This window comes from Salvelinus namaycush, chromosome 7 (genome assembly GCF_016432855.1).
Source record: "Salvelinus namaycush isolate Seneca chromosome 7, SaNama_1.0, whole genome shotgun sequence".
Taxonomy (NCBI): Eukaryota; Metazoa; Chordata; class Actinopteri; order Salmoniformes; family Salmonidae; genus Salvelinus; species Salvelinus namaycush.
In genome coordinates, this window is record NC_052313.1 from 11,612,008 (window position 1) to 11,639,219 (window position 27,212).

Sequence of the window (27,212 nt, forward strand, 5' to 3'; positions counted from 1 at the left end):
TGCGTTAAGCCAAAGGGTTTATTGAAGCACAGCAGAAAAACAGAACTCCTCATCAACGGTACAGAAACAGCTAAACACCCACACATGGTCCTCTACAGCATGGTAACACACCAAGTGAGTGGTAGAAAAGTCAGGTGAACATGTATGAGTTCAGACTAGCACTGACAAGTCTGTAACAGAAATATTTAGAACAGTTCCACTAGTTAGCTGATTGACGGAGTGTAATCAATAATCAAAAGAGAACAATCACTATTTAGCGGACGGCTACAACAGGAGTTTCAGTGTCTGATAATATATGCATGGGAAAATACTTAGGGAGATAATCCTATTGACCTGAATGGGAACATTTGTTGTAAGGATTGCATTTGTATGGGAAAACACAGTAACATGCCATAGGACGTATCCATTACAACTAATTCAGAAAGGAACAATAGAAGAGTAGTAGGTCACACACACACACACAGATATACTAACCCAACACTAACAGAGAAAAATAACTCTTGAGAAACACTGTTCCCGATAAATGACTTCACCCTTCAGTGAAATATGAGTCACTGCCCCCGATACACACAGATATAAAACTCTGGGAAACACTGTTCCCGATAAATGACTTCACCCTTTTAGTGAAATATGGGAGTCACTGCCCCCGATAACCACACAAACACACACACTGGTAGGCAAAAACTACCACCAACACTTATCATTACGGAAGACACTGCTCCCGATAATGGTTCTAATCAGAAATATAAACTGCTCCAAAATAACACTGGTTAACAGAAATAACTCTTTCGCTGCCTGAATAATATTAGTTTTATAAGTTCAGCTCAGAGTGGTGAGATTTAGCATGTTTTTTTGTTGTTGAGCCTATGCTGTATCAGAAATTACACCATATTACCTATATAGTTAACTTCTTCTGACCAGAGCCATTTAAGACTATATATAAAATAGTTTGTAATTACAGACGTGAGCCAAGTAGCTACCTCCCCGACATGTCTAAAACATCCTAAGAATTTGTAAATTCACCATGGACTCTGAATTTAAGTGCATGCATTTCATCAAATCAAAATGTGACGAAGTCATGACATCCGCTGCCGTCGGTTACCACGTTTCTGTGGTGATACCCAGTTGCTGGGGTTTCTGTTTCCATAGTAATGTGTGGGAGCAGTAGGTGATGTATTTCTGTTAACAGAGTCATGTATACAGCAGAAGTCTGACCATCTGTAGCTGGACAGTTTTTCATCCGGGTCAAAACGATTGTGTCGGTTTCAATTCTCTTCCCCCATTAGATTCTGCAAGGCAAACTGAACGGCAATATTTCAACCACATGTCATGGGACCTTGGATGGTCACACTGTCTGTATACTTGACTCTATTGCTTCAGCAGATGCTGCCGTAGTAAGAGACAGTATAACTGCCATAAGTATGGAAGACATTGCTCCCGATAACTTTATAAATTGAACTGATAACTTTATCAAAAACCAACTGAAAAAACACATAGCCGTCAAGTCTGGAAGGCACAGCTCTCGATAACTTTTTTTATCAAAAACAAAATGAATGACATTTAAACATTTATAGTGAGCACTGGCACTGAAAAATAAATAAACTCTTAACCTAAACTAACAACATGAAACTGCCATAAGTCTGAAGGCACTGCTTCCAAAAAAGTTATAAAAATAAACAAACTTTATCATCATTAAAACTGAGAACATTTATAGTGGACTGATAGATATATAAAGTATAAATAGTCTCCTCTGTGTCGAGGGGTTAGAGGTCGATCAATCTCAACATTCTTCAGGAAGTCCAGTAACAAACTAGAAGGAATGACAGTACTTCCTGGTCTCTTATTACATCATCACCACCGACCAATCCATCTTCATCTCATCCTGGATTTTACAGTGAACGAGGACGGACGCACGCACACACACTGTTAGATCTGGTTGTCGCTGTCCCAGATGTCTCCAGAGAAAGCGTTGGCACAGCCCTGTAGCGTCCAGGTGGCCAGGGCCAGCTGGGTCCGCAGCACCTCTCTGTCCTCACCCTCCAACAGGGCTGCCAGGGTGTGGGAACCACGGCCAAACAGCAGGTGGCGGAACGGAACCTCTTTGGGGGAGACATATGGAGAAAGGAGGTTATGTTCCACCTAGGGGGAGAGAGAGGAGAATCCAAATGTTAGTTTATGAAACAAGACAGACCCACTACTGATTGACTTGTGTTCACTATAAAACTGGAGCCTTATGGCATTAATCAGTTAGATTACAAGGGTGTGTGTGTGTGTGTGTGTGCGCGTCTCACTCTCATGATGCGGTCGTTGATGTTGTGGCAGGCCAGTGTGTCAGTGAGGTCGGTGTTGAGTAGGTCAGTGTTAAGATCAGTAGCAGCTCTACTGTAGGATCCTAAGGCCATGATGAGCCAACGGGCTGACAGACTCTCGGCAGAACCATCCTGTAACAACACAATAACATTATAACTATACCTAACAACAACAACAAACAAAAACAATCATGTCATATAAACAAACCCGGGTGACTTGTTTGAGGCGCTGGTTGATCTTGACCACAGATTGGCTGAGAACCGTCCTGTAGCGTTGCACATCTAGACGCAGCACGTGGTCGTGGACCAATCGTAACGCCAGCTGACCTGCGACCAATCCCGCCCCAGTGGCTAGGAAACTAAGACGATGGGCGGTGGCGTAACCAAGGTGATCCTTGTTGTCAAGAGAGGTGCCGTAGTACGGGTAGGCCTCAGACTGCAACACGCACACACGCGCACACACGCACACACACACGGGAGACAAAGACAGACAATTCTATTAGAGACAGTTATCGAAATCAAACTATCTGTAAACAAAACATAGAAACCTGACAGAGTGTGTGTGTGTGTTAGTGTTTGTTAAAGTGTGTGTGTGTGTGTTAAAGTGTGTGTGTCTCACCCCCTGAGAGACGAAGCGGAAGGAGAGAGAGGGGATTCCAGAGAAGGCCAAGAAGGGATATGCAGAGTCTTCCATCTTCATGGGCTCAAACCTAACACACACACACACACACACCCCTTTATGCCTACTGTACACACATATCTTTGGAGTGATCTATCATTGAAACTGGAAACACTTATCTCCCTCACTAGCTTTAAGCACCAGCTGTCAGAACAGCTCACAGATTACTGCACCTGTACACAGCCCATCTATAATTTAGCCCAAACAACTACCTCTCCCCCTACTGTATTTATTTATTTTGCTCCTTTGCACCCCATTATTTATCTTTACTTTGCACATTCTTCCACTGCAAATCTACCATTCTAGTGTTTTACTTGGTATATTGTATTTACTTCGCCACCATGGCCTTTTTATTTTGTTGCCTTTTACCTCCCTTATGTCACCTCATTTGCTCACATTGTATATAGACGTATTTTTCTACTGTATGTTTGTTTTACTCCATGTGTAACTCTGTGTTGTTGTATGTGTCGAACTGCTTTGCTTTATCTTGGCCAGGTCGCAATTGTAAATGAGAACTTGTTCTCAACTTGCCTACCTGGTTAAATAAAAGTGAAAAAAAAATGTAAAAAGAAAATTGGAGTGATATGTGAGGTGTACTCACACTGCCTTCTCAAAGTTGACTCCAGACACCTTATCATACAGAGACTTCCCAGACTCTCCAAAACCAATGGGATTCTTCACCTCCTTCATGGTGCTTTCCAGAAGGCTGTAGAGCAGGGGACTGGCAGACGCTTTGAATTCACCATGGCCTGAAGATCACACACTATTAGATTAGAAGGATACTTTGAATGAAGTATTTTTGTGGTTGTGTGTACTCACCAGTGACCACTCCATCCAGACTGATGTAGGTGAAAACTCTTCTGTCCAGAGAGGAGAAGAAACCCTGGAGAGGAACACACACGACATTACATACCCTGCTAGTTTAGAGGCTGGTCCAATCAGCGCCTTCCAGAAACATATCATTATTGCCAAATACCATTAGCTAGAACAATGCCATATCCTGAATACTTTCCACCCATAGTGTGTGTGTGTGTGTTGAACTGTAAGGGGTGTGTGTGTGTGTAGTTCACCTCCAGCCACTCTGTAGATCCAACACTGCCATATTCTCCTGCACTCCAACTGGCAAACACCAGACTCCTCCTGGGACGGAAACCATCTACACACACACAGATGTCAGAATGTGTGTGTTGTGTGTGTGTTAATGCATTGATATGTGTGTGTGTGTTAATTCATTGATGTGTGTGTGTGTGTGACTGCATTGATGTGTGTGTGTGTGTGTGTGTGTGTGTGTGTGTGTGTGTGTGTGTGTGTGTGAATGCATTGATGTGTGTGTGTATATGCATTGATGTGTGTGTGTATTGATGTGTGTGTGTTTATGCATTGATGTGTGTGTGTGTGTGTGTGTGTGAATGCATTGATGTGTGTGTGTGTATATGCATTGATGTGTGTGTGTGTGTATTGATGTGTGTGTGTGTGTGTGTGTTAATGTGTGTGTGTGTGTGTTAATGTGTGTGTGTGTGTGTTAATGTGTGTGTGTGTGTGTGTTTATGTGTGTGTGTGTGTTTATGCATTGATGTGTGTGTGTGTGTTTATGCATTGATGTGTGTGTGTGTGTGTTTATGCATTAATGTGTGTGTGTGTGTGTTTATGCATTAATGTGTGTGTGTGTGTTTATGCATTAATGTGTGTGTGTGTGTTAATGTATTGATGTGTGTGTGTGTGTGTTAATGTATTGATGTGTGTGTGTGTGTTAATGTATTGATGTGTGTGTGTGTGTTAATGTATTGATGTGTGTGTTTGTGTGTTAATGTATTGATGTGTGTGTGTGTGTTAATGTATTGATGTGTGTGTGTGTGTTAATGTATTGATGTGTGTGTGTGTGTGTGTGTATGTTAATGTATTGATGTGTGTGTGTGTTAATGTATTGATGTGTGTGTTAATGTATTGATGTGTGTGTTAATGTATTGATGTGTGTGTTAATGTATTGATGTGTGTGTGTGTGTGTGTGTGTGTGTGTGTGTGTGTTAATGTATTGATGTGTGTGTGTGTGTGTGTGTGTTAATGTATTGATGTGTGTGTGTGTGTTAATGTATTGATGTGTGTGTGTGTGTTAATGTATTGATGTGTGTGTGTGTTAATGTATTGATGTGTGTGTGTGTGTTAATGTATTGATGTGTGTGTGTGTGTGTGTGTTAATGTATTGATGTGTGTGTGTGTGTGTGTATGTTAATGTATTGATGTGTGTGTGTGTTAATGTATTGATGTGTGTGTGTGTGTGTTAATGTATTGATGTGTGTGTGTGTGTTAATGTATTGATGTGTGTGTGTGTTAATGTATTGATGTGTGTCTGTGTTAATGTATTGATGTGTGTGTGTGTGTGTGTTAATGTATTGATGTGTGTGTGTGTTAATGTATTGATGTGTGTGTGTGTGTGTTAATGTATTGATGTGTGTGTGTGTGTTAATGTATTGATGTGTGTGTGTGTTAATGTATTGATGTGTGTGTGTGTGTTAATGTATTGATGTGTGTGTGTGTGTGTTAATGTATTGATGTGTGTGTGTTAATGTATTGATGTGTGTGTGTGTGTTAATGTATTGATGTGTGTGTGTGTGTGTTAATGTATTGATGTGTGTGTGTGTGTGTTAATGTATTGATGTGTGTGTGTGTTAATGTATTGATGTGTGTGTGTGTTAATGTATTGATGTGTGTGTGTGTTAATGTATTGATGTGTGTGTGTGTGTTAATGTATTGATGTGTGTGTGTGTTAATGTATTGATGTGTGTGTGTGTGTGTGTTGATGTGTGTGTGTGTTGATGTTACCTGTGTGCACCATCTCAGACACAGCTCTAGCCAGCTCCAGTAGCAGTGTGGTCCCGACAGTGGCTTTAGCGTAGCCTGGACCCCACGAATCCCTCTGAGCCCCCAGTACCACGTACTGATCTACACACACACACACACACACACACACACAGTAAAATGAACACAAAACCCACTCACAAACACTGTGCATAGAGATTAAACATTGCTGTTCAAAATGTACAGAGTTGAAAGATATTGTTTTGGAGTGTTCTGTGTGGCTTGGTTGGACAGAGTTTGGTGTTAGCAACGCCAGTGTTCTGTGTGGCTTGGTTGGACAGAGTTTGGTGTTAGCAACGCCAGTGTTCTGTGTGGCTTGGTTGGACAGAGTTTGGTGTTAGCAACGCCAGTGTTCTGTGTGGCTTGGTTGGACAGAGTTTGGTGTTAGCAACGCCAGTGTTCTAGGCTTGATTCCTGCTGGAGTCACATACACTACAATGGATGCACTCAGACAGACAGACACATACCTGGCTCAGTGAAGCCCTTGATGACTCCAAAGACGTTGTGGATTTCTGTGTCCTGCAGCACGTTGTTCACCTCCACAGTAACATCTTCACTACTAGCCCCTCCTAGGGTGTACTTCACATTGTCCAGTGAGCCTTTAAAACTGAGAGGGGACTCAAGCCCACCTATAAGCCTGGGGATAGATCGACAGTTAGGTGTGTGTGTGTGTGTGTGTAGGTGTGTGTGTGTGTGTGTGTGTGTGTGGTCTTACGATAGTATCTTGGCAGCACTAGCAGCTGTAATGCTTTGGGCCAGTACAGTAGGCAGACCAGAGGACTGGGTGCGAGGGAACTTGGTGTGGTTGAAGGAGGGGAAGCCTGGCGTGAAGGGGTCCCCTGAACCTAGATGGACCTACAGGAGAACATCACAGAACATTCAGAGAACGCCAGACAGAACGTGAACATAGAACGTTAAATGGTTGCACTTGAAGAAGCATCTCTGAATCATGCTCGGTAAGATTGACCTTGTAGTGGTGCGAGTACTCACATGTCCGTACAGTTCAGTAGTTGGTTGGAACTTGTAGTCTTTAGGGTCGAGGTAAATCAACACAGCAGATACTCCCAATGCTGCTACATTAGCCACCTGAAACACAGACACGCACAAGTACACTGAAAACAACCTTCTTACTCACACACACACACACACACACACACACACACACACACACACACACACACACACACACACACACACACACACACACACACACACACACACACACACACACACACACACACACACACACACACACACCTTACCTGCTGTGCCAGGCTGATCTGTCCTGTAGCTCTCAGTAGAATCACAGTGCCATTCAGCTCAACCTTCAGAGTCTGTAGCAGCATCAAGTCCTCTTGACTCCCATAGTTACCATACACCGCCTTGCCCTGCAGACATACAAAACAGATCCCCCTTGTGAGATTCAGGCAACAATTGTGATTGCAAACATCCAATGTGGCAGAAAATATGTTACAAACATGCCACTTTCCAAGCATTTAACCGTAACAGATTATTTTGGCTCAGATTTCACACTATGTAATATTGGCCCAAAATATCAAAAGAGATGATCAGTCAATATAATTCAATGTGGACATCTGTTTGGCTGACCTGAGCTTTTCCTGTGGCACTATAGGCCAGATAGCCCTTAGGCTGGCCCACCGCCTCTTGGCCAATCAGAACACGGTTTGGCTTCTGACTGTGGGTAAGGGGATTGGGGAGGAGAATGTTACAAGCAAAGTGGAATTATGAGACAGAGGGTGTGTGTGTGTGTGTGTGTGTGTGTGTGTGTGTGTGTGTGTGTGTGTGTGTGTGTGTGTGTGTGTGTGTGTGTGTGTGTGTGTGTGTGTACCTGTTGGCTGTCTGTAGTTGGACATAGTGTACGTCAGTCCAGGGCTCCATCTCCAGACTCTTAAAGCTGTCAAACACATGATATTCCAGAATGCCGTCTGCCCGGCTCCCTGCCGCGTGATCTGGCTGTTCAACATCACTGCAGAGAGAGAGGGTGGACAGTTTAGTTCATTAGTATTTTCAGGTAGTGTGTGTGTGGCGGTCATGAAATTTTGTCAGCCTGTAAGTGTCATGCAAATGACTGTTGGTCTCATGGTAATTGGCCGCTAATTAACATCAATGTTTTTTGCATCACCGGGCTTCCCTGCATACAAGCCGCTGATGCGCACCTTTGGAACATCTACATTTAAAAAAAAGTTGAATAAATCCATTTAATAATATAGACCCCTTTCTGTTAGAAAACATTGCCGCAATGCGCACAAGTTGGTGGCAGAACACATGGGAGTTCTTAATAGTTCCTATTTATTTGCTTATGACTGTATTTCACACTACTTTTGGATTATAATTGGATGTTAAAGCTTGCATGAATGTCCTGCTTAATATAATGTGTGTCATCATCGCAAATCAACTTAATTATAGTTAAAAAACACATAGGCTCTAACAAAAGCTAGCCAATGTCAATAAGCGTTAGCATTCTAGCTAATAAATGCTGCATCCAAAATAGTTATTTTGCAAAGAACACAACCAAATATCTTAGCAAAAGTTCAAGCAATAATCAAAACATCATATTACGCGCATTAGAACCCCAAAAAGTTATTTTGTTTAGAAGTTTTAAAAACGTAAATTTAGGCTATGTTGAATGGATGGCGATGGCTTCCTTACTGTAGCAAAAAGTCACAGGCATTTGTGTATGATGTCAGTATGTCGTGTACTGAAAAGGGGCCTATAGCCTACACCATCACTAGGCGATATGGCCCAAATATCATATCACAGTATTTTTCAGTTTTTTTACGGTTTGACGGTAATTTATGTTTTTAAATAATAAAAGTTCAAAATTTGCTTTATAGTGAGTAGTGTGTCACGCTAGGGTGGCAACATACATTCTAAGTGATTTCAATGGGTCTGTCTCCATTCTGATTGGTTTATACTGTTCAATTCAACTTCAACCAGCATTTCCTGCACTCATTTGAGGTACTGCCACGTAGGATTGCACGATATGGGCAAAAAAAAAATTATCGAGGCCTTTTTTTTACCAAATGTTGCAATTGCGATTTGACTTGCAAATTACATCAAAACACTTGGGTGAACTGTTGGAATCATGAAAATGTTATGATTATTCTAATTCTATAGTTAAAATATAATAGTGGGAATTTTGAATACAGTGTTGTTTGACATGACAACAAATGAAAATGCCAGGGAGGAGTTATTGTGACAGGGGAAGAAACAAAGTGTTGATCAGTGTTTCCTAAGGGAACCTATAATATTTGGCTACATTATATGTTTTCTCTTAGCTACTTTATGTAGCTAACATATTCATGCTTTGCCCATTCCTCTTTGATTTAGAAGATACTGTTACACAAACAAAATGCTGATTTAGACCTACACCATTAGTGGTATCAGGTTGTATAGCTAACTACGTTTTTCTCTGACTATACATTTACTAGCAAGCTAGCCAGCTAACTAACGTTAGCATTAGCGGCTAACGCGATTTAGCCACAACTTGCAAAGAAAATAAACTGTTTGCAGATGTAAGAAACACAAACTAATAGTGTATTTATAGAACCCTTGTGAATTTATATTAAAAAGAAGCAAAGTGGGAACAGTATAGTTGTCATCAACATTGCTGCATTGACCATGCAGACTGAACGCAAGTGTCTTGTGGTCGAGCAACAACAAATGCGCTCCTTGAGTGGCAGGGAGCGGGACTGGGTCTGTGTGGAAAGCCGCAGAGAGACAGCGGAAAGAGAGGACTCAAGTAGCGGAGTAAACTATAAAAATGGATGTTACACGCGGCGTATCACATTTAACAAATTAAACATTCACATACCGTTATAGAAGGTAAACTAAAAAATAAAATAAAAACTGGTCTGTGCATCAATACCGGTATATAGTAAAACACGGTATACCGCCCAGCCCTTACCATCAAAACAAATCCATAGTTATTTAGTGGTGATAGGCATGTAAACCTGGGAATGGCTTAGAAATCAAAACACAAGATGCAACTCTATATTAATGATTTGGAAAAGTCGCAAAAAAGGCATGAGCTCTGATCCTTCCCACAGAGAGCGAGAGAGAAGTGCATTGCTGCTCTGCTTGTGTGGCAAGTAAGTTAGACGATATGTATTCAATGGAAGATGGAATAAAAATGACAGAATTAAAAGTGAAATGAGAAAGAAAGGCTACAACGACCAAAAGCCAGCAGCAGGTAGGCTGCTATTTACGCTAGAATCTGAATGGAGTTATGTGTAGGCTAACTGTAGGCTGGTGAGAAGAGCAGTAACATTATGGCTAGCCTCAATTAGCTATCTTCTCTCGGATTGATGCAGTCAAGACAGGTAACGTAAACTCACGTAAACTCGTACATCGCCTTGGTCCGTACAATTGCCCTTATTTTAGCGCCCCAAAAACGTAATACTTCCAGATCAACTGTAATGTCAATTTGTAATAAATACCATTTAAAATAACACAAGCATATTGCTATTACATTGTTATAACTAACTTCTTTCTAAGCAGGGTTTCTCACACACTTATAAACAGATACAGAGACAGACACACACACACCCAAGGACAGAGGGCTGACGTAAACCTTTCATAAACACTGATAAGGAAAGGCTTTGATCAAAAGAGTGCTTGGGTCCGCATTTCACGAAATAATGAGACACACACACATAACCAAGGACAGAGGGCTGACTACGCACACACAAAATCTCCTGCTTAGCTGAACATTTGATAACAAAGAACTTTTGCTATAAGACTCAGAAGGATGACGCCCAGCTCATCAGGACCAATCTGAGAAGACAACAACCTGTCCAGAACCAACCAAAGGACCAGAACTTCCAGACTCAACCTACTTTCTGTGTTGTATAAAATGTCTATGCATTTCTGTTATCTGGGCTTTTTTTGGAGGTTCTCTATGAGCCGAAGGAACGAGACCGTATACGCTTGTACCAGATATCTTCACTCTGAATAAAACTGTCACTTGTCATACAATTTACCACCTTGTCCGAATCGATCCTTGACCGGCTCACCCTTCTCAATATCCAATTATCAACAAAAACATGGTAGCAGAGGATGGTTATCTAGATACCCGGTCCAGAGTGGTTGATGTGGGTGTGAGGGGGCGAGTTGGTGGAAGGACGGTTCGCGGAGGACAGGTGAAATCTTTGGGGGGAGGTCAACAATTCTGCTCAGCTCGGGGAACTGATCTTCTGGTCGACCAATAAACAAGGTAAGCAAGACCTGTTAAATCAAACTTTGCATATTGTCGTATAGTCTATCCAAATTTTGATCAGTACTACCGAGTGTGAGTATGGATTCTTGAGTAAATTTACATATATAAATGACATGTGAACGACAGTGAAGTGAACATATGTGGGAATAATTTGTAAGTATTAAGATCTATTCATATAGTCCGGCTGTGACCGGTGAGGAATAGGCTTAATTTGTGATAAAAAGAACTATTCGTATAGTCCGGCTGTGTCCGGTGAGGAATATAGTAAGCACTATTCAATAGTCCGGCTATTCAGTCGGTGAAGGGTAGGCTTAAAATTGGGATAGGGATTATTCAATAGTCCGGCTATTCAGCCGGTGAAGGATAGGCTTGTTCCATCCCCATCCATATAGTCCGGCTGTGACCGGTGAGGAGTGGGGTAAAGTTTGTCAAGACCTATTCATATAGTCCGGCTGTGACCGGTGAGGAGTAGGCTAGACTTATTCAATAGTCCGGGCGATTGTCCGGTGAAGAATAGTCTATTTTTGTGTTAAAAGTGCTATTCATATAGTTCGGCTGTGACCGATGAGGAATAGGCTTAATTTGTGTTAAAAGTGCTATTCATATAGTTCGGCTGTGACCGATGAGGAATAGGCTTAATTTGTGATAAAAAGAACTATTCGTATAGTCCGGCTGTGTCCGGTGAGGAATATAGTAAGCACTATTCAATAGTCCGGCTATTCAGTCGGTGAAGGGTAGGCTTAAAATTGGGATAGGGATTATTCAATAGTCCGGCTATTCAGCCGGTGAAGGATAGGCTTGTTCCATCCCCATCCATATAGTCCGGCTGTGACCGGTGAGGAGTGGGGTAAAGTTTGTCAAGACCTATTCATATAGTCCGGCTGTGACCGGTGAGGAGTAGGCTAGACTTATTCAATAGTCCGGGCGATTGTCCGGTGAAGAATAGTCTATTTGTGTTTGTAGGCGCCAGGTTGAAAAATGTTCAATGTTTAAGTGTAATGTTTCCAATGTCTAAAGTCTAAGTGTTCAACGTCTAAAGGGTAATGTTCATAGTGGGAAAAATGTAAATGTTTAATGTATACATGTAAAAAAATTTGGATTCTGGATTTTATCCAGTGACGGGCTAAGTACAGTCGGATAGTCAAACATATACACTGATATACGCACACACATTACCAAAACTATTCTGTACTAAATTCCACTGCATTAAAATAAAATATGACGACCCCAAATACTCCAAAGCTAAAATTTAACGATTTTCTAGATCAGAAGATACAAGACAAGTAAGGGGGAAAAGAACAAGACTGGAAGAGTGGCACCCCAGTTCTTTTGGTATGTCTAGATATGGCATGGAACACGAATGTAGGTGTAACCTTTTGACCTATTTTCATTGCATTTTCATGTGGTTTGATCACCCACAGGGAAATGTAGTGAGGATAATGAAATCGTGGTCATTTGGAATACTAATTTTGAGATAATAGAGTTTATAACTCTTGACCATAATTGCAATTAACCACAGAGGAGTCAGGTTTCTGGTTTTAAACATTGGCTATGACGGTTTTGAATGGGCTGTTATTGAATTGGTTTGAACAGGAGATATTTTAAGCCTATAGGGCATGGAAATAAAAGTGATAGAGAGCTTATTAGTAAAGAAAGGAATTTATATGGTTAGCATTTGTTTTGGCCATAAGAAGATAGAGATAGGTTTATTAAGGTTATGTAAGGACTTTAGAGATTGACACTATAAGACATGTTGTTAATTTTAAATCCATGATTTTAGATAAAGTCAAAACAGTGAGACACTTAGTTAATGTTTGGGACCAAGCTACAGACAGATAAGGGAAAGGGCAGACAGAGTGGCCCTCCCCGCACTGCTGAGACCTTGAAGGTTTGAGAGCAGAGAAGGGAGTTTTGGAAGGGGGCGCCAGGACAGAGATAACAGAATGGGTAGATAACAGTTACTGAATGGAGACAAAAGGGAGAATTGGACATGTGGAAAATGAAAGGGGCGCTCCTACATGATAATGTAGAACATAAGAATATTCTACTATTCTTACCTAAGTCATTATTTAGAATAGGTAAGGTTGTTACCTGGCTAGAGCCAGGTATCAAGAGGGGGATGGGTACATTGTGGTCTAGGATAGGATGGGGCCTATTGGATAATAAACGAATTATTAAAAATAATAATAATAATAATAAAAAAATAAATAATAATAATAATTAAAAAATAAATAATAATAATAATTATAGCTAACAAATAGGTATAGAAGTTAAATATATAATCAGATAAAACAAATGAGAAACTGGTGGTTAACCAAACCTGTATGTCCAAGATTTTATGCATTGCAGGTGAATTAAAGGAGAAGGTGATTCACCCGACCTGGGGGCATATCGCACTTGGAGGGTGAGACACACTGACACTGCCGAATGATCACAGAGTTAAGGAGAAGAACCGTTACTAATAGAGTTCGGGGATCAACTCCTTAATGAAGAATTCCCTGCCCCCGACCTTTCCTCACTGTGTTTGTTCATAGAAGTGAAAGTGTGTCTGGCTTCTTGCTGATGATGTTTTCTCTGGGAGAGGGTGGGGCTTTACAGGATTGCTTGTAGTCCTGAGCTGTCTGTTTAGGATACGATGGGGATGTTACCATCACAGTACTGCCAGAACCACCACCAGTTCCAACAGACCAGGTTCAGCCGGCCTCCTCCACCACTTCAAGACCAAGTCCCACGCCATCACCTGAACTCTACAATCTGGTATAGAAGTCCGTCCCCAGAAGACACCATGGGGGTTAAGGCATATGGGGGATATTACAGCTGTAACACTGGTACAGGTAGAGGTATGGACTATGGGAGGTTCCCTACTGCTGCCTGCATCACTAATGTCACTAATAACTAGAGGTGTTGCTGATGTATGGTGGATGTGTGGACCTGCCAGGCGGTTGACCCCATTTTGAAAGGAGATTATCAGGGAACATGTGTTTTGGCCAGTCTGATAAACACCATTGCCTATTATTGAGGTTACAGCTAACCAACTTTTGGGAGCTGCACATGACAGAGGCTTGGGACCAATCCAGGAGACGGCAGAATCGTGACGCTCCTTGGTCCGAGGGTACAGATAACATTCACACCAACCTGTTGGGGGTCCCAATAGGGGTCCCCCACGAATTCCAGACATTAAACAGGAAAGATGGCCTGTGGCATCTGATGCCCATCATTGGCCCAGCTATTGTTGATGCTAAACAAAATGCCTGGGTCAATTATATCTACTATAATTAATAATGATTTGTTAAATACACCCACACAGCACTTACAGGGATGGCTGAACAATTGGATGCTACCTCTCAAACCAGTAGACAAAATAGACTAGCACTGGACATGATTCTGGCCGACCAGGCAGGTGTATGTAACAATACTAGTCCGGATGGGAGCATTTCAAAAGCTCTGAGTGGGTTGGCAAGGTTATCGGTGGAGGTGGGGGGTCTTGCAGGTGTGGAGGAGAGTGGACTGGTCCCTTGGCTGGGTGGTTGGTTTGGTAAGTGCACTGCAGTGATGATTACTGGATTTCTGACACTAGTTGTTGTTTTTCATTTCTGTGCTGCCTGTATCATACCTTGTTTGAAGAAGTCTGTTACAGATGTGGCAAGGGCCTCTGGTATGATGCTGCTGCTTGATGCTCCAGTAGGAGAGGCTGATACGGAATCAAGCTTTCGCAGGAGAGTGTGCCTGAAAGAGGAGGACCCTTGGTTTGCTGTAGTTGATGTTGTCGAATGAATAAAAAGTGATGTTTGTCCTCCCTGTTGTGAAGGTTTGAAGTTCCCGGGTGGCGACGAGCCCACCTGATACAGGTTGTATAGAGGGATGGACCTGAGGGTTTAACCTTTCAGTAGTTCTTGGAGTGGTCTCCTTTTGGTCCTTGCTCATCCTTATTGGTGACTGAGGAGGCTGGAAAGGCCACCCACCAGAGCTGTGTGGTATGTATGGGAGCCCGTCCACTCCTACGCATTGTACCGGCTACCCTACCTGACGTATGTCTTCTTCCTGTTATGAAACATGACAGCCCAACTGCCAACTGCTCCGTATGGGACAAGTTTTACCCTATTGTTAAAAGTACTAGAAAGGGCCCCGATGTTTTCTTCTCGGGTTGCCAGGGCTAATTTCACTTGTATAAATATGTCCCTTGGCCCTCCAATGCTGGGAGCATTACCTTATGAATGGTGCAATAACACCCATAATCCTAATGCCCCTTTCCAACCTGTGTCTAGAGCTGATGTCTGGTGGTGGTGTGGAGGAAATCATCTATATGACCGCCTGCCAGGGAATGCCACTGGTCTTTGTGCTCTTGTCTCTCTGCTTCTTCCTGTTTCAGTGTATCCTATGGAAGTAAAGGACCTGATGGCCCGTGTAGAGAGGGACGGGGATTTATCCCGGTCCAAAAGATCAACAGGAGTGGATCCTGGAGACCCCACCTATATTGACGCCATAGGAGTCCCTAGGGGGGTGCCAGATAAGTATAAACTCGTAGACCAGGTTGCAGCGGGTTTTGAATCATCATTTTGCTGGTGGTGTACAGTTAATAAAAATGTGGACCGAATCAATTACATTAATTTTAATGTCCAGAAACTGGACAATTGGACTCAACAAGGCTTCGAGGCGGTCCATGGCCAATTGGAAGCTACTTCCCTGATGGCATTCCAAAATAGAATCGCGGTGGATATGTTGTTGGCTGAACGCGGAGGTGTTTGTGCCATGTTCGGAGAGCAATGTTGTACTTTCATTCCCAATAACACAGCAACTGATGGTAGTCTTACTGTTGCCTTAGAAGGTCTTCGTACACTTAATGAGAAGATGAAGCACCACTCCGGGGTTGACACCTCTATGTGGGACTCTTGGATGGATGCGTTTGGGAAATATAAGATGCTTGTTTCCTCCATACTGGTATCTATATCTGTCTTCACTGCGATACTGGTGCTTTGTGGATGCTGCTGCATTCCATGTATTCGAACGCTGACCACTAGGATCATAACTACTGCTATTGATCCCAACCAGGCAGAGAAGGGACAGATGTTTCCTATGCTTGCCCTGGAGGATGCTGAGCCAGGCTATTGGACTGATGACTAATTAAACGCCATTCATAGTTTATGTCACGTCTCTTGTGAGACGTGAAGAGAGGGAATCAAAACTTTATCTTCTGATAAAGTTTACTCTAATTTTGCCATTTATAGCTTTTGTCCTAGCTTTTGTCACGTCTCTTATGAGACGTGAAGAGGGGGATTTGTAATAAATACCATTTAAAATAACACAAGCATATTGCTATTACATTGTTATAACTAACTTCTTTCTAAGCAGGGTTTCTCACACACTTATAAACAGATACAGAGACAGACACACACACACCCAAGGACAGAGGGCTGACGTAAACCTTTCATAAACACTGATAAGGAAAGGCTTTGATCAAAAGAGTGCTTGGGTCCGCATTTCACGAAATAATGAGACACACACACATAACCAAGGACAGAGGGCTGACTACGCACACACAAAATCTCCTGCTTAGCTGAACATTTGATAACAAAGAACTTTTGCTATAAGACTCAGAAGGATGACGCCCAGCTCATCAGGACCAATCTGAGAAGACAACAACCTGTCCAGAACCAACCAAAGGACCAGAACTTCCAGACTCAACCTACTTTCTGTGTTGTATAAAATGTCTATGCATTTCTGTTATCTGGGCTTTTTTTGGAGGTTCTCTATGAGCCGAAGGAACGAGACCGTATACGCTTGTACCAGATATCTTCACTCTGAATAAAACTGTCACTTGTCATACAATTTACCACCTTGTCCGAATCGATCCTTGACCGGCTCACCCTTCTCAATATCCAATTATCAACAAATACCATTGTAAAGCACCATTTCTCCCCTTTCCAACAAAATCAATTACATGACCTAAACACTGCCCGTTTCTGCAATAATTCAAGCAGGCAATGAGCCCCGTCGGGTCTTTTTTTAAATGGCGGGTGGGGAAGCAAAACTAATGTGTGATAGTGAGAAGGACAGATGTCGTGTGGGAAAATTGCTTTTTTCACTCAATCTGTCCAACTTATCACCTTATCGCCTCTAAAATGTAAATAAAACACTATAAAGAGTTTATATAATGTGTCATTACATACCTATTTGAAGGTTTGTGTCGAATTTGAATTGGGTTTTTAGGGCGGTGCTAAAGTGATCTTAGAAGTAAACAGCGGCTTTGAGAATGATGATCGCATGCAATGATGACGAAAAAAATTACTAGGTATCCCCCCTTACCCCCGTCACTGTCCATTTCTTGTTTTTAAACGATGAGAGAAGTGCTACACCTGGTGGAGAGAGATTGTAAGACAGAAATAGTTGCTTTATGCGTGCTGTACGTTACGACATGACACGTCAAGATGTAACGGAGGGTCAGTTTTTTCAACTTTTCTCCAATACTATAGAACCATTACCATGTCGATCAACGCTTGAATAGAAACCTAGTTCACACCCCCGATTTTGAAGTCAACACAGTCGCTACAGTCCCATTTGTTTTCTTTGTAGCCCCGTTTGAATGTCGCGGTTACGCACATTTGTACGGAATGGGGTGAGTTTACGTTACTATGTAATCGGATGGGATGATATATAACTAGCAAGAAGTTAGTCTAGCGTGAGGTAACAGTGGTTGCGGTCTCTCCCTCCAAACACATATCACATGGCCTCCGCTCCCTAATAGCCTACAGCAGCTCGCGCTCTCTCCCTTTCGGTAATGGCTCCGGTTGAATAAAGTAGCAAAACAATTGGCTTCCTGCTGCTTCCCTCACTTGGATAGGACCGGTTGTCCTTTATGTCCTTTCGGGACGGGTTTTAAAAATGTATTTATGCATATTGGGTCCGGTGTTGCCTGTGTCCATTTCGGAACGGGGGCTCTAACTCCCATCACCATTTGTCTTCATCACTCAGACTATTCGAGTGTTTTGAGAGTGATTAGAGGGACAATAGAACGCTGAGTATCAAGCCATTAGCAAGGGCCTTTAGAAAGTTTGACAGGCTACCCATCAATTCAAAGTTTATTTGTCACGTGCGCCGAATACAACAGGTGTAGGTGTACAACATTTGATTACCTGTTCAGGAGTCTTATGGCTTGGGGGTAAAAACTGTTGAGAAGCCTTTTTGTCCTAGACTTGGCACTCCGGTACCGCTTGCCATGCGGTAGTAGAGAGAACAGTCTATGACTGGGCTGGCTGGGATCTTTGACAATTTTTAGGGCCTTACTCTGACACCGCCTGGTTTAGAGGTCCTGGATGGCAGGCAGCTTAGCCCCAGTGATGTACTGGGCTGTACGCGCTACCCTCTGTAGTGCCTTGCGGTCGGAGGCTGAGCAATTGCCGTATCAGGCAGTGATGCAACCAGTCAGGATGCTCTCGATGTTGCAGCTGTAGAACCTTTTGAGGATCTCAGGACCCATGCCAGATCTTTTTAGTTTCCTGAGGGGGAATAGGTTTTGTCGTGCCCTCTTCACGACTGTCTTGGTGTGTTTAGACCATTCTAGTTTGTTGGTGATGTGGACACCAAGGAACTTGAAGCTCTCAACCTGCTCCACTACAGCCCCGTCGATGAGAATGGGGGCGTACTCTGTCCTCCTTTTTCTGTAGTCCACAATCATCTCCTTAGTCTTGGTTACGTTGAGGGATAGGTTGTTATTCTGGAACCACCCGGCCAGGTCTCTGACTTCCTCCCTTTAGGCTGTCTTGTTGTTGTCGGTGACCAGGCTGACACTGTTGTGTCGTCTGCAAACTTAATGATGGTGTTGGAGTCGTGCCTGGCCATGCAGTCGTGGGTGAACAGGGAGTACAGGAGGGGGCTGAGCACACACCCCTGGGGGGCTCCAGTGTTGAGGATTAGCGTGGCTACCTACCCTCACCACCTGGGGCGGCCCGTCAGGAAGTCCAGGATCCAGTTGCAGAGGGAGGTGTTTAGTCCCAGGATCCTTAGCTTAGTGATGAGCTTTGAGGGTACTACGGTTTTGAACGCTGGGCTGTAGTCAATGAATAGCATTCTCACATAGGTGTTCCTTTTGTCCAGGTGGGAAAGGGCAGTGTGGAGTGCAATAGAGATTGCATCATCTGTGGATCTGTTTGGGCGGTATGCAAATTGGAGTGAGTCTAGGGTTTCTGGGATAATGGTGTTGATGTGAGCCATGACCAGCCTTTCAAAGCACTTCATGGCTACGGACGTGAGTGCTACGGGTCTGTAGTCATTTAGGCAGGTTGCCTTTGTGTTCTTGGGCACAGGGACTATGGTGGTCTGCTTGAAACATGTTGGGATTACAGACTCAATCAGGGACATGTTGAAAATGTCAGTGAAGACACCTGCCAGTTGGTCAGCACATGCCCGGAGCACACGTCCTGGTAATCTATCTGGCCTTGTGTATGTTGACCTGTTTAAAGGTCTTACTCACGTCGGCTACGGAGAGCGTGATCACACAGTCGTCCGGAACAGATGATGCTCTCATGCACGCCTCAGTGTTGCTTGCCTAGAAGCGAGCATAGAAGTGATTTAGCTCGTCTGGTAGGCTCGTGTCAATGGGCAGCTTGCGGCTGTGCTTCCCTTTGTAGTCTGTAATAGTTTGCAAGCCCTGCCACATAAGACAAGCGTCGGAGCCGGTGTAGTATGATTCAATCTTAGCCCTGTATTGACGCTTTGCCTGTTTGATGGTACGTCGCAGAGTATAGCAGGATTTCTTGTAAGCTTCCGGGTTAGAGTCCCGCACCTTGAAAGCGGCAGCTCTGCCCTTTAACTCAGTGCGAATGTTGCCTGTTATCCATGGCTTCTGGTTGGGGTATGTACATACAGTCACTGTGGGGACGACGTCCTCGATGCACTTATTGATGAAGCTAGTGACTGCGGCATTCATTTGGGAGTTTTGGATAGGATTACCGTGACAAACGGTCACAGTGAATTTGAATGCGGTCATGACTGGTGAATGCCGATGTGGCCGTAATACGGTCAACAACCCTGTGTGTGTGTGTGTGTGTGTGTGTTTGTACCTCAGTCTGCTGTTGAAGGCGTCAGGAGTCAGTCTTTGTGCCAGCAAGCTGGTGATGTCATTCCAGGATAGAGAGGATTCTACTATAGCCTCCTCAGCTACGCCCACTTCCTGCTCAGAATCACAAGTGATTGGCTCCTTGCGGGGAGAGTGGTGGCTCACATAGCCAATCAGATAACCTAAAACAGAGGAAGTGAAGAGAGAGTAAGACAAGAGAGAGTGGATGAATTTGTTTTGCATTGCCCGGTGCCCCAGGTGGCTGGAGATCTCACTTTAGGACCAATGGAAGGGTCTAAAATGTGTAAACTGCACCAGGCGATGCAAGACGAACTTGCCCAGGGAGAGAGGGTGAGTGTGACAAAGAAATTAAAAAAGAGCATGAGGAAGAGTATGTACCGATGATGAAGATGAAGAGGGTTCCAAGAGCCAGATAACACACTTTGCGGTAGTTTTGCTGTGGGCGGGGCCTGTATGAGGGCGAGCCTCCTGGTTGGCCCACCTGCTCAGAGGGGGCGTGGTCATCTACAACATCATCAGACAGTCTCACCTCCACGTGGCTCCCTTCGTCTCCCTCTCCGTCCGACTGCAGAGTGAAGTGGCTGTACTGCTCACGGTTAAACTACACACACACACACACACACACACACACACACACACACACACACACACACACACACACACACACACACACACACACACACACACACACACACACACACACACACACACACACACACACTGAACAAAAATATAAACGCAACTTGTAACAATTTCATAAGGAAATTGTTGACCGATTTCCTTCATAAGGAAATCAGTCAATTGAAATGAATTCATTAGGCCCTAATCTATGGATTTCACATGACTGGGAATACCGATATGCATCTGTTGGTAACAGATACCTTAAAAAAAAGATTGGGGCGTGGATCAGAAAACCAGTCAGTATCTGGTGTGACCACCATTTGCTTCATGCAGCACGACATCTCCTTCACATAGAGTTGATCAGGCTTCTAGTTTTTCCTGTTCTCTGCTGCCAATGACTGGAACGAATTGCAAAAATCACTGAAGCTGGAGACACATATCTCCCTCACTAACTTTAAGCACCAGCTGTCAGAGCAGCTTACCGATCATTGCACCTGTACACAGCCCATTTGTAAATTACACACCCAACTACCTCACCCCATATTGTTATTTATTTTTTTGCTCTTTTGCACCCAAGTATCTCTACTTGCACATCATCATCTACACATCTATCACTCCAGTGTTAATGCTAAATTGTAAATATTGCCTATTACTATTTATTGCCTTACCTCCCTACTCTTCTACATTTGCACACACTGTACATTGATTTTCTACTGTGTGTTTGTTTTAGCCAGGTCGCAGTTGTGAATGAGAACCTGTTCTCAACTGGCCTACCTGGTTAAATAAAGGTGAAAATGAAATTAAAATAAAAAGGCTGTATATTGTGGCCTCTGGAATGTTGTCCCACTCCTCTTCAATGGATGTGCAAAGTTGCTGGATATTGGCGGGAACTGGAAAACGCTGTCGTACACGTCGATCCAGAGTAGAGGTCGACCGATTATGATTTTTCAACGCCGATACCGATTATTGGAGGACCAAAAAAAGCCGGTACCGATTAATCGGCCGATTTTTACCTTTATTTGTAATAATGACAATTACAACAATACTGATTGAACACTTATTTTAACTTAATATAATACATCAATAAAATCTATTTAGCCTCAAATAAATAATGAAACATGTTCAATTTGGTTTAAATAATGCAATAACAAAGTGTTGGAGAAGAAAGTAAAAGTGCAATATGTGCCATGTAAAAAAGCTAACGTTTAAGTTCCTTGCTCAGAACATGAGAACATATGAAAGCTGGTGGTTCCTTTTAACATGAGTCTTCAATATTCCCAGGTAAGAAGTTTTAGGTTGTAGTTATTATAGGAATTATAGGACTATTTATCTCTATACCATTTGTATTTCATATACCTTTGACTATTGGATGTTCTTATAGGCACTTTAGTATTGCCAGTGTAACAGTATAGCTTCCATCCCTCTCCTCGCTCCTACCTGGGCTCGAACCAGCCACCCTCGAAGCAGCGTTACCCATGCAGAGCAAGGGTAACAACTACTCCAAGTCCAAGTTTGAAACGCTATTAGCGTGCACCCCGCTAACTAGCTAGCCATTTCACATCGGTTACACCAGCCTAATCTCTGGAGTTGATAGTCTTGAAGTCATAAACAGAGCAATACTTGAAGCATTGCGAAGAGCTGCTGGCAAAACGCAGGAAAGTGCTGTTTGAATGAATGCTTACGAGCGTGCAGCTGCCTACCACCGCTCAGTCAGACTGCTCTATCAAATCATAGACTTTATTATAACATAATAACACACAGAAATACAAGCCTTAGGTCATTAATATGGTCGAATCCGGAAACTATCATCTCGAAAACAAAACGTTTATTCTTTCAGTGAAATACGGAACCGTTCTGTATTTTATCTAACGGGTGGCATCCATAAGTCTAAATATTCCTGTTACATTGCACAACCTTCAATGTTGTCATAATTACGTCAAATTCTGGCAAATTAGTTTGCAACGAGCCAGGCGGCCCAAACTGTTGCATATACCCTGACACTGCGTGCAATGAACGCAAGAGAAGTGACACAATTTCCCTAGTTTAATATTGCCTGCTAACCTGTATATCTTTTAACTAAATATGCAGGTTTAAAAATATATACTTCTGTGTATTGATTTTAAGAAAGGCATTGATGTTTATGGTTAGGTACATTCGTGCAACGATTGTGCTTTTTTCGCAAATGCACTTTTGTTAAATCATCCCCCGTTTGGCAAAGTTGGCTGTCTTTGTTAGGAATAAATAGTCTTCACATAGTTCGCAACGAGCCAGGCGGCCCAAACTGCTGCATATACCCTGACTCTGTTGCACAGAACGCAAGAGAAGTGACACAATTTCCCTAGTTAAAAGAAATTCATGTTAGCAGGCAATATTAACTAAATATGCAGGTAAAAAAATATATACTTGTGTATTGATTTTAAGAAAGGCGTTGATGTTTATGTTTAGGTACATTGGTACAACGACAGTGCTTTTTTCGCGAATGCGCTTGTTAAATCACCCGTTTGGCGAAGTAGGCTATGATTCAATGATAAATTAACAGGCAACGCAGGACAAGCTAGATTAATTAATTAATTGGTCGACCTACCACAAACGTTTAAAGAGTTTTAGCTAGCCCCACCAACTTAACTTGTAAATTTACCATCTAGTTTCAGCTCATGAAACATGGGACCAACACTTTGCATTTATATTTTTGTTCAGTATATAGCTGAATGTGTTTGTATAGGAGGGTGTGCATTTGTGTTCTACAGACTCATAGTGCATGTAGGACAAAAGAAAGACCCCTCACCATTTTTGAAAGTGCCGACCTTGCTTGATTGATAGCTGCTGCCATGATATAATGAAGCTAGAGAGAGAGAAAGAGAGAGAAAGAGAGAGAGAAAGAAAGAAAGAGGGAGGGAGGGAGAGAGGGAGGGAGGGAAAGAAACAGGGAGAGAAAGAAAGAGGGTAAGAAAGGGCGTAGAGAGCGAGAACAGGTTAGTCTAAAGTCATTTTTGAGGTTATAAACATTCTGTTTCTCCCTGAAATGTACACCTCTTCACGCCCCCTCATGGACTTCATTGGATTGGCTTCCATCATGTTTCTTATACCAATTCAATGTTTTTAACACAAAACAGAGCAGCCATTCACTGTACCAGAGCTACACCATCAGGCCCAGGAATATTTACTCTAAATAAACAGGGTTTAAGTGACACACACCCCTATGTGTGTTTCAAGCCCAGGTTACTTCAGGCAGGAAGTTACAATCAAAGTCACAAACCGACACAGAAACACTTCTGCTACCAACCGACACCACAAATCACTCAACACAAGAGATTATCACACACACAAAGACACACATACATTCCCTCCCTCCTATATCCCACCTACTCTTGCTAAGACTAAACACTAGTCTGGACCTTGGCCTTCTCTCACACTGAAGCCAAAACACACACACACACACACTCTGCTATTACAACACACAGTGAGAAACTCAGAAGCTGAATCCCAAATCACCCCGTTCTCCTCAAGCACCACCACCACGTGTCCCAAAGCTGAGGAAGTGAAAATGATCTACAGTGTAGGGGCTTAGCCCCTTTGACTGATTTAGAGGCTTGACACTTAACAAATGAAATACCTCCCAAATGAAATGTTTAACTGATACTGAGGTGTATATCTTGCAAAATAACAGGGGGAATTTGTTAATTTGAATGTCATGCTTGTTAATGACTGGGAGTGTATATAAGGACTGTGTGACTCTATTTTTATAGTTTATTCGTCATTAGTCAGCACCTCCACACAAAATAACTTCTGGGTGTGCGCCATCTCATGTTTTTTTACTCTATTATTGAAAAATGTAACATGAATTGCATCATTCAAGTCACAAGTATGTCCCAGAGTTGGTTTTATTGTTCTCCTGGCCACTCTCTGGAAGTCACCCTAGGAGTTTAGTCAGCAACACGTGACAACGGAAGGCCCTCCGAGTGAGTTGGTAAGGGCGAGGGGGCGGTCTGGGATTCACAGAGCGTCGCAGCATCAAAGACCGTAGAGCAAAAAAGGTCTGGGGCAAGGTTACGAAACTCATAACCTGAACATCATGTATCTCTAAATCAACTCTTGAGCCATAGCCAAACTCAGAACCAGGAAATCAATCAATTATTCCACAAACATTGCATTTTCACCTCTTAGCTATGTAACCCAAAACCTAAGTTGCATTGTGATTGGACAAAAGCAATGACTGTACAGCCCCTCCCTAGAACTTATTTTTTTGTATTGAAGTCTAACTTTGACAAGACCAAGTTGAAGAAGACCGAGACACAAGAGAAAAACCCCTTGCCCACCAAAGAAACTATCGAACAGGAGAAGCAAGCAACAGCATGAAGCCCAAGCCTCTGCTATGCACTGTACATTCCACAAGCATTGCATTTTCACCTCTTAGCTGTGTAACCCAAAACCTAAGTTGCATTGTGATTGGACAAAAGCAATGACTGTACAGCCCCTCTCTAGAACTTATTTTTTTGTAAGAAAACAACCAGCCCTCAAAACCAGTTCTACACCCCCCCCATCTCCCTCCCTCCCCACACACACACACAATATAGGAGAATCACAAGTGGGGAATACTGGAATACGCACAGACGCTTTTATAGAGGCTCTAAAGGACACCAATACCAAACACACACCATCATGTCCAGCTAGACAAGCTAGCTAGCTAATAATGATACTGAGCTGTCACTCATGGCTGCATTATTTATGATATTTCATATTGGTGCTAGCAAGCTAACATCCCGAGATTATTTATATTATGCAACAGTGTGCAACTGCAGCCCGCAATTCAGGGCATTCCCCCTCAAGCACAACATATTCATGCTTGTGTTACACTTGAATGTGGGTCAATCAGGAAATAAAAGTATTATCTGAGTTTTCGCCCCCGCCTACTGGAGACCTTGCTAGCTAGCGGGAGTGACACCGGTAGGCAGTGTCCTTTGCTCCAGAGCACCTTCCCTCGCCATCGTTATGAGAACTGCGGGACAAGTGTCTGACAGGTGGGAGACCGTACGGCTAGCTAGCTACCGTTGTTGCCCCCGCCCCTTCTTCTGTGGGTTTTATCGGCAGCTGGCATCCAACCTTTTCGTGCATTATAAACTGGGGGGTTCGAGCCGTGAAAGCTGATTGGTGAAAGCCGTGGTATATCAGACCATATACCACAGGTATGACAAAACATTTATTTTTACTGCTCTAATTACATTTGTTAACCAGTTTATAATAGCAATATGGCACCTCGGGGGTTTGTGATATAAGGCCAATATACCACGTCTAGAGGCTCTGTCCAGGCACTCAGTGTTGCGTCTTGCCTAAGAACAGCCCTTAGCCGTGCTATATTGGCCATATACCACACCTCCTTGGGCCTTATTGCTTAATTAACGCTGCCTACTGTAATGGAGCGCCTGCCTCCCGCCTGTCCCAAATTAAAAATGTACCAATATAAGTCTAAAGAGAGGTTCCTGCCACAATTGCACCCTTATCATATTATGCTGTTGTTGGTAGCCAATGACTTAACAGATGAGGAAGCAATAACTAGTTCAAAGATAAATCTGCCAGATGCCCTTAGGAAGACTTCTACACCAATTTACAGTTTAACATTGCATATTGCAATACTGTCTAAGGAACTAGCTAACTAACGTTACAAGAAGCAGACGTCTAGCTATGAAGTCGTATTGACTGTCAGGCCCTGTTCACATGGCTACAACGACCATATGCTGCTTTTATGGCCATCTGGCTAATAATAATGACCATAATGGGTAGCTAGCAATATTTTTATTTTCGAATATCATTGACAACGTGAAAGTGCCTTATAGCCATTAAATGATAGATGTAACTTAGTTATCTAACGTTAGCTAGTAGCCGATAAATTTTATTTATCATCTTATTAAATCGTTGAGTTTTAAGTCGGCTACTGTTGCTAGCTACCGTTACAGCCAGACAGACAGTTGTCGCTAGCTCAGCAATCTTTGCTACAGCTTATCAGTAAAAGATTGCAATAAAGCCTCTAGTGTTACCTTTAGTTAGCTAGCTTTCTACTATAGCTAGTCAGTCACCTTTCTCCACTGACTGTCAGTTCTCCGTCACACTCACGCGCTGCTACTGCTCTGCGTGCTTGGTGGTACTTCCGGGATCACGTACATTACCAATACCAATCCCAATTCCTCTTCCCTATCCCTCCCCCCCGCACGCACGCACACACACACACACACACACGCACACACACACACACACACACACACACACACACACCCCTGATAATGTGCTTTAGTATCTTTAGCTATTACAATGACAATAGTGACTGCTGTGGAGGACACAAGAAAAAAAAAATAAGCATACTATTGATAGGTCTATTCAAAATGTGCGTGCGTGCGGGTGTGTTTGGTATCCCTTCCTTGTTTTTTATTTATTTAACCTTTA

The 27,212-nt window shown here is 42.9% G+C and overlaps 2 protein-coding genes across 4 annotated transcripts; one reads left to right on the plus strand and one right to left on the minus strand.

Moving 5' to 3' along the window:
- Nucleotides 1–26,923, minus strand: LOC120050961 (transferrin receptor protein 1-like). Of its 3 annotated transcripts, none has more exons than XM_038997508.1 (18): nt 26,810–26,923; nt 23,563–23,619; nt 20,535–20,757; nt 20,140–20,317; nt 7,694–7,831; nt 7,453–7,540; nt 7,107–7,232; nt 6,835–6,930; nt 6,560–6,699; nt 6,312–6,481; nt 5,809–5,928; nt 4,059–4,144; nt 3,808–3,871; nt 3,590–3,737; nt 2,929–3,019; nt 2,518–2,745; nt 2,292–2,441; nt 1–2,139 (listed from the first exon to the last, which is right to left on the minus strand). In XM_038997508.1, the coding sequence occupies exons 2-18, from the start codon at nt 23,605–23,607 to the stop codon at nt 1,927–1,929; spliced, it is 2,304 nt and encodes a 767-aa protein (XP_038853436.1). In that variant the 5' UTR covers nt 23,608–23,619; nt 26,810–26,923; the 3' UTR covers nt 1–1,926. The 3 variants fall into 3 exon arrangements, with proteins under 3 accessions (XP_038853436.1, XP_038853437.1, XP_038853438.1); XM_038997509.1 differs by having other exon boundaries at nt 26,849–26,912; XM_038997510.1 differs by lacking the exon at nt 26,810–26,923 and adding an exon at nt 23,973–24,043.
- On the plus strand, nt 24,322–25,266 carry LOC120050599 (thymosin beta-12-like). The gene is made up of 2 exons (XM_038997191.1): nt 24,322–24,333; nt 25,032–25,266. The coding sequence occupies exons 1-2, from the start codon at nt 24,322–24,324 to the stop codon at nt 25,131–25,133; spliced, it is 114 nt and encodes a 37-aa protein (XP_038853119.1). The 3' UTR covers nt 25,134–25,266.
- Nucleotides 26,924–27,212: the final 289 nt, after the last annotated feature.

What these genes read in the sequence shown, in the direction of transcription:
- LOC120050961 (XM_038997508.1), bottom strand. Translation starts at nt 23,607, where the DNA reads ATGGCAGCAGCTATCAATCAAGCAAGGTCGGCACTTTCAAAAATG. An exon ending in CCTCTTCATCTTCATCATCG is followed by an intron (nt 20,318 to 20,534) that starts GTACATACTCTT and finishes CCTCTGTTTTAG; the next exon opens with GTTATCTGATTGGCTATGTG. An exon ending in CAAGGGCTTCACTGAGCCAG is followed by an intron (nt 5,929 to 6,311) that starts GTATGTGTCTGT and finishes GTGTGTGTGTAG; the next exon opens with ATCAGTACGTGGTACTGGGG.